Source organism: Mastomys coucha, unplaced genomic scaffold (genome assembly GCF_008632895.1).
Source record: "Mastomys coucha isolate ucsf_1 unplaced genomic scaffold, UCSF_Mcou_1 pScaffold9, whole genome shotgun sequence".
NCBI classification, from domain to species: Eukaryota; Metazoa; Chordata; class Mammalia; order Rodentia; family Muridae; genus Mastomys; species Mastomys coucha.
In genome coordinates, this window is record NW_022196915.1 from 40749420 (window position 1) to 40756873 (window position 7454).

The 7454-nt window shown below is 43.9% G+C and overlaps 1 protein-coding gene across 2 annotated transcripts in view; it reads left to right on the forward strand.

Annotated features, from left to right (window-relative positions):
• Window positions 1-7454, forward strand: part of Abhd4 (abhydrolase domain containing 4) — a 19245-nt gene that overhangs the window by 2498 nt on the left and 9293 nt on the right. The window contains exon 1 of one of the 2 annotated variants that reach the window (XM_031361147.1): window positions 4587-4676. The exons of the other annotated variant lie outside the window; for it this stretch is intronic. Coding sequence (XP_031217007.1) covers window positions 4615-4676 — 62 coding nt within the window. The 5' untranslated portion in view covers window positions 4587-4614. Of the gene's footprint in view, window positions 1-4586; window positions 4677-7454 lie in introns of those variants that run through there. 2 annotated transcript variants of the gene reach the window in all.

Sequence of the window (7454 nt, forward strand, 5' to 3'; positions counted from 1 at the left end):
CTCTCTCTCTCTCTCTCTCTCTCTCTCTCTCTCTCTCTCTCTCTCTCTCTTCTCCCCACTCCACTTTTTCTTTTGTATTTTCTCTTTGGCCTTGACTCATTTGCTGCTCTCTACTTTAGCATGTAAACATCCACTTTTTAAACTTTGATCCCAATTAGACCAAGACCCTTCTTTTCTTGTTCCATAATTCAGCAAATAAAGCATGCTGCCTTGTTGTGCTAGGAATCATGATGGGCAAATATTGTCTCTTTCACCTATGCTTCAAGCATTGTATTACTTTTTTTTTTTAAAGATTTATTTATTATTATACATAAGTACACTGTAGCTGTCTTCAAACACATCAGAAGAGGGCGTCAGACCTCATTATGGGTGGTTGTGAGCCACCATGTGGTTGCTGGGATTTGAACTCAGGACCTTCGGAAGAGCAGTCGGTGCTCTTACCCACTGAGCCATCTCACCAGCCCCTGTATTACTTTTTTAAAAAGATAATGGAATCAAATATCAATCCACAGAAAGGGAAGTTTTCTCAAGTACAGTGTTTTCTGATCCAATTTCTAGTTGAGCAGCAAATGTCTCCAGTGACCCTGAATCCCTTTATCCAGTCATTCCTGAAGTATAGTGACTCAGAATCCTTTGTCTGGTTTCCTTCTCTTCCAGCTCTTTGGGGGAGCCATAAAAGCTTCATTCTTATCTTCTGTGACAACAAAAAAAGAATTTGTCATATGCATTTAGCCTTAGCCCATGGTTACTAAGAATTGTTGAGCTCTCTACAACACAGATCTGAACGTATCATGATTGAACAGCACCCACCCTATTCAGTAGACTTTTCTTTAATGAAGATACCTGTGTCAATCAATATGGGAACAACTAGATGTGTGGCTAGCCGAGCAGTAGAAATATAACTAAAAGTAGCCAAGGAAAGTTTATTTGATTATTGTTAATTTAAAGCTAAGCCAGAGACTGGATAGGTGGCTCAGCAATAAGAGTTGTTCAGGTGTTCTTGGAGAGGACCCGAGTTCAGTTCCCAATACCCAAGTCAAATAACTCACAAACACCTGTAACTCCAGATCTACTGAATTCTGACATGCTATTTTGGCCTGTAAGGCCTTCCACTCTCCCATGTGCCTACTTCACCCACCCAACCTCCTCCCACACAAAATTGAATCTTAAAAAAAAAAAAAAGAAAAGAGCTACAGAAAGCTATCACTGGACAGAGGACTTGAAGCCACTTTATTTTGTACCTACATTCAAAGACTTACCTTGTTCATTAAAAAAGTCAGCAATACCCATTAGAAGGAATAATGTGTTCCTTCCAGGTCTGGGATATTAGTCTATCAGCTCCACCTACCTTTGCAGTGTTTAAAAATAACTTGCAGGCACAGGAAAGGGGTTGACAACTTAGATTCTATTCCTAGAAACTACATCCGTAGGCCACAGAAATTGCTCAGTGGCGAAGAGCACTTGTTGCCCTTGTGGAGGATCTGGGTTTGGTTCCCACTGCCACCACCATGGAGGCTAACAACCGTCTATACCTCCTGTTCCAGGAGATCCTATACCTTCTTCTGACCTCCCTGAGCAACAGATATGCATGTGGTGCACATGTGAGCAAAACACATGTACACAGAAAACACATGTACACAGAAAATAATGTAAATCTTTTAAAGACTACAATACTTCATGTATTAAGTCATGCGTGTTTTGAAAAATGTTTTTAAGATAGGATATATTCTTCCATATGTGTACATCATGTGCTTGACTTCAAGATAAGAAGGTGAGAGTACATTTTTTTTCTCCTGAGGCCTGTCTAAAGTAGGTACCGAGAGTTCATTTTATTGTATATAATTCTAGCAGGTCTACCCAATCCCGAGTTAGATCAATTCTGGGAATACATTAAAGGATAACTTTAGTTATAAAGAACATTTTCCATATATTTGAATTTCTTCCTTCTAAACAACTATGCTAAAGCTTATTTGGCACATGTGGAAACAATACAAATGCTCTCTGTGCTGTGTTCCTGATATATGTTCTAGAATCTAAAGTCCTAATACCAGTTGTACCTGATCAGCCTTTCCCAAAAGGACCCACATTTTATAGGTTATCAGGATTATGGGAGCTCTTGTTCCGTGAAAACAGCGGGGAATTTCTGTAGTGTCATTTAGAGTGAAACCCCCAGAACACTAGCGCTTAGTACTTCATTCTGTCAGCCACTTAGTACTTAGTACCCCCAGAACTTAGTAGTTCATTCTCAGCACTTAGTACTTCATTCTGTCAGCCACTCATGCTTCTGCTTACTAACCTACTTGCCCATGCATTTAACAAGCGCCAAACACATACCCTGCTGTGGGCTGGGAGCCAAGCAGAGTGCTAAGCAGACATCCCCTGAAACTTAGTCTCTGGTGGAGGGGAAAAATGAGTTTGGATTATGCAAGAGCCTTTCAAAATGGTGTTCTGGAGAAAAAAAAAAAAAAAGTCATGTGGTGCCCTGATGATGGGGGTCTGTTTTAGAAGGAGGGAGGTTTGAGCAAAGTTCTGATTACATAATTGGCAGCTCTCCAAAATCAGCCTGGGGAGTCTGTGGGGACCACCAGAGAAGATTCTTTCCTTTCTATCATTGGATTCTTAGTGCCAACATAATGTTTGGCTTTGGACATAAGATACATCATTGTTAAAGTACATGTGCTGAATACTTCTTTGAATTACCTTAGTTAATTCTCACAAGCCACATTCCAGAAGAAGCAACCAGACAAAATGACTTGCCCAAGATCAGGAAGTAAATGACAAAGCCAAGAACTTGAACTTAACCCAGACTTCTGACCATGGGTTCTATTTGTTTAATTAACTAGTGGGTCCTCTAGAACACTAGCACCTTCAATGCTTCTTTAAAAAAAAAAAAAAAAAAAAAAAAAAAGCAGCTTTCTAGCCTCAAACCAAACTAACTGAAATAGATTCTAAGGATGGGAATCAGGAGTCTGCATTGCTAACAAGCCTTCCCAGTGACTCTGTATAGTGACCACTGAGCTTGGCTAAAATCATGGATGGAAATTTCTGAAAATTCCAGTTCTCTTAAACTTTAAACCCTTATAGTGATCAGTTTAACATTGTGTTTCTGGAAAGAAGAAACCCCAGGTGCTCCTAGGTCTTTCAAGAAGACCAAAGAAAAATACTGTAGGACTAGGAACATAGCTCAGATGCTGAAGTGCCTAGCTAGCAAGAAGGAATCCCTAGGTTCAATTCTCCAATCCTGAATCAACATGTCTGGCCACACACCCTATAATCCCAGCACTCAAGAGATAAAAACACAAGGTCATCCTCAGATACACATCCAAAGTGAGGCCAGTGTGTGTGTGTGTGTGTGTGTGTGTTTCCCCACCCTCAAAAAGAGATAGAAAGACAGGAAAAAGAAAAGTTACTTTTGTAGATTCTTTCCCTTTAATATAGTTAAAGTACTAGAGTGGATAATCGGAAAGGGAGCCGCTCCAGGGATGCCACACCACCTTTGCCAAGTCAAGTGAATTCTGAGGCCAGCTTCAAGGTGTTCTCTGCATCTGCTGAGCCAGCCTGATGTACTCAAAGTGGCTTCTGGGTTAAGTCACTTCACATCCCACCTCCTTTATCCTATACCCTCACACGCTCAGCCTTAGTATTAGTCCTTTTTTTTTTTAAAGATTTATTTATTTATTATATGTAAGTACACTGTAGCTGTCTTCAGACGCACCAGAAGAGGGCGTCAGATCTCATTATAGGCGGTTGTGAGCCACCATGTGGTTGCTGGGATTTGAACTCATGACCTTCCGAAGAACAGTCAGTGCTCTTCCCCACTGAGCCATCTCACCAGCCCCAGTATTAGTCCTTTAACTGGCCCTCCTTTGGGAGGTCCTCCAAATGGAAGCACAGTACAACTACTTTTTCCCTGGAAAGTAGGTTAAGGCAAGACATCCCCAGAACAGAGAAATGCTTATGCTCACAGAAGTCACCCCTCATCTTAGAGCTGTGAATACAGGATGCCCAAAATACTACGTGGAGCATACTTAGTCTTAAACTTTGCTGTCTAAAATTCAAATTTAACTAGGCAGCTTACTTTTCGTACTTCTGGAACCTGGAAATCTTGGGTTACAATATCCAAGGCCCTTTTATAAGAAGCAACCTATGATGGCTCCACAGGCATCTAAACCATTTCCATGGGTCTACCAAAGGCAGATGAAGCAACTGTGACCTGAGATATAGAGGGAAGCTTGGGAACCTGAGCAAGAGGCAAAGCAGTTCCTTCACTCTTTAATTGAAGGAGAGGTGGAGGCGGGGAGGGTGGCATTCCAGAGAGGGACTTGGAGTTTTAAACTACCTGTCTCCCTCACCGTCTCCCTCGCAGTCCCCCAGAGGTATGTGATCCAAATTAGGAACCTACTTTTGTGGGACCATAGTGTTTAGCCTGGACACAGGCCAGAGGGATCGAACAGAAGGAAGCACCCAACTGGTGCCAGCCCAGGAACGGAGCCTGTCGGCCTGCCACCGGTGCCCGCTTGAACTCCGCAAGCAGCCCAGGCCCCGCCTCCGGCCCCGCCCCCTTTGTTATCTGATACTTCCCTGGGTCAGCTGGTTCTGGCGTCAAGCGGAGGGATGGGCTGGCTCAGCTCGACCCGGCAGGGCTTGTTTACTATGGCTGATGATCTGGAGCAGCAGTGAGTTACTCCTGTCCGTTTCTATTTATGTCTCTGTCTATCTGTCCCGGCCAGGATCCGGGGACTGTCTGTAGTTGCGGACAGCTTCAGACTCCCCGCCTTTCCTTTTCAGGTTGGCTTCCAGGGAGGGGTGGGGTGCGCTCAGGAGCCCCGGGAGCGCTGAGGGATGAGAAGGCTGCGGAGCTGGGGGAGCGTTTAGTGATGAGCTCGCGTTCAGCCTGGGGACTCTGACTTTCCACTTAGTCTTCGCGATCGCCCTCCCGCCCCCGGTAGCCCAGTTAGATCGATGGTAAAGCACGAGGAATAAGCTACCTCTTCCCGACGCGGACGTGGGGGCAGCAGCCGGGTGCTTGTTGAGACTTGCCCCGGGACTAAAGTCGTGGGTGTAAAAGGCCCTGAAGGACAAGGCATGGGTAGGAGAAAGAAGACTCCACTGCGGTGGAATTAGTATGGAACTGGCTTGCAAGTTCCTTTAGCCTCTGGCCGCCTTTACATTCTGCTTGCAATCCTAGTTGATGGTGTTCTTAATCATAAACGTATGCTTGCTGCCGTGGTTTCAGAAGTAAGTTTGTTAGATTGGGATGTAGTTACCGCTCATCCAAGGCCATCAAGTTTGAGATGCCACCTGTGTGATGGTGGTCTAACAGGATCAGGAAAAAGTTGCTTAGAGGAGAATGACTCAGCTCCAAGGGTTTCACGGGAACAGGGCCTTCCCTTGACCTAATATTTGTCCTTTTGATCTGCAGAACGAAATAACTTTGTAACAATAGTAAACAATCGCATAAGGGACTTAAAGAACTGCCCAAGAGAGTATTGTTTTCTAAGAGGAAATTTATGATGCTTACAGTGACTTGGGGAAACAGCATTAGAGCCAGAAAAGACTCAGGTCATTCAGCTCCGTTTTACAAATAAAGCAACAGATGCTGATGCCGATAGAAATTCAGAGACTTGCTCAATTACAGGGTTCAAGAACAGGTTCTCTTCTAGAGCAGAACTGTTCCTGTTTGCCCCATGAGAATGAGAGGCACCAGCCAGGCCAGACCAAGTTCATGGTTAAGTGGCTTTGTTAAGAGGCTGGTTGCCTCGCTTTCCCACCTCAGCTCTTACCTCCCTAATAGCACTGGCACATAGTGTGACAGGCACTGTTGCCTGTTCTCTTTCTGGATTGTTGTTAGAGAAGAAAGACAAAGCTGTGCACATAGCTCCCTGTCCCCCAACCTCCACCCCTTCCAGGACTGTGTGGACTGCTGCCAGTGTTGCTGTCTCGTAGGAAAGCATTTCTCTTGAGCTCTGCTGTCGAGAGTTAGAGATATGTGAGGTTTGTTCAGGTGTCATGGTCTGACTTGTTATAATGCAAAGAGGAAGCCTCTCTTTTGAGACTGGCCAAAATCTGTGGTCTAGGTACTGGTGCTTCAGCCAACAAGGAATTCTGGTAGACTCTTAAAAGGGTCCTGGATGTCCCTAGGGCTCAAGTTGGTTGAGACTAACAGCTTTTATCTAATCAAAGTCATTGTCGTCCCCACTCCCACAGCAACACTAGGTTTTTTTGTTTGTTTATTCTGTTTTTTTTTTAACTGCAAATTGAGAGTAGCTATTTACAAAATAGTAATAATATGTACAGGTAATGATTCGGTCAAGGGAAAATAATGTTGATTTGGAGTTTATCTGTATGCTTTATATGTTAACTTACAAACTTTTTGGAAACTTAGAAGGTGGATACAATTACCTCCCCATTAAGGAAGGACAAACAGACAAACAAAACTAATGTGCCACAGTCACATTGCCAGTTAGCGGCCGTGCTAGGATTAGAACTCTAGCTTCTGGCTTCTGAAGAGACGACATGCTCTTCAGAAAACAGAATCAAACAAGATGTGGTTTCACAGATGGCCCCTAAAAGCTGAGGCTGGAAGGCCCATGAGGGAAGACATCCTTTTTCTAACTTGCTGTGTGACTGCTCTGTGCATCAGACTGCCCACCTGTGAAGAAAAGGCTACACGGGGTGATTTTCAGGAAAACATCCAAGTCTAAACTCTGTGCTTCACATGATGCTCAGGGTGCCCATTGGGTATGCTATGAGTAGTTGGAATGGTTCCTCCACAGGATGCCCTTGTCTGTCCTGCTCATACCCACAAGCCCTTGCTGCAGTTTCTGACAACCATCCTATATTACCTTCACCTAGGCAGAGTTCACAAAAAGAGATAACATGCAAGACAGAAAAGGTAGAACAAAAACTGTAATTCACTGAGCAACTACATCTGTGGCAGGCACCTGTCAAGGTTCATTATATGTCTGGACCTCAACCCCTGTCTTTTCATCACTTGTGGGTCTATCATTCTGTTTACTCCAGAGGGCGTGCTTGAAACCTCTTCTCTTCAGTGGCTTAGTCACTGGGTGTGAAGGGGAAAGCAGGATACGTTATCAGTTTTACTCTAGGACAAGTTTCCTCCTCATTTTACAACCTGAAAAATGGGCTAGAGGCAACCTGTGTCTTTCAGTGACATAAATCCAGATATCCTTCCTACCCAGGTCCTTGCCTGCCCCAGCTCTAAGTTCATACCAGATGGATTCCCCAAGCAGGCACTAACAGCACCCTAAACTTCCAGAAGCATGCAAGACAGCAGATGGCATGGGAATTTGTCTGTAATACTCTAAAAGAATGGCTAGTTCTGGGAGTGGCAAAGAATAATGGAAATATTAGTTAAAGTCTCTCCCTCTCCCCCTGTAATCTTCTTGAACATAATTTTTTTCTTTTCTTTTTTCTTTTTTCTTTCTTTCTTT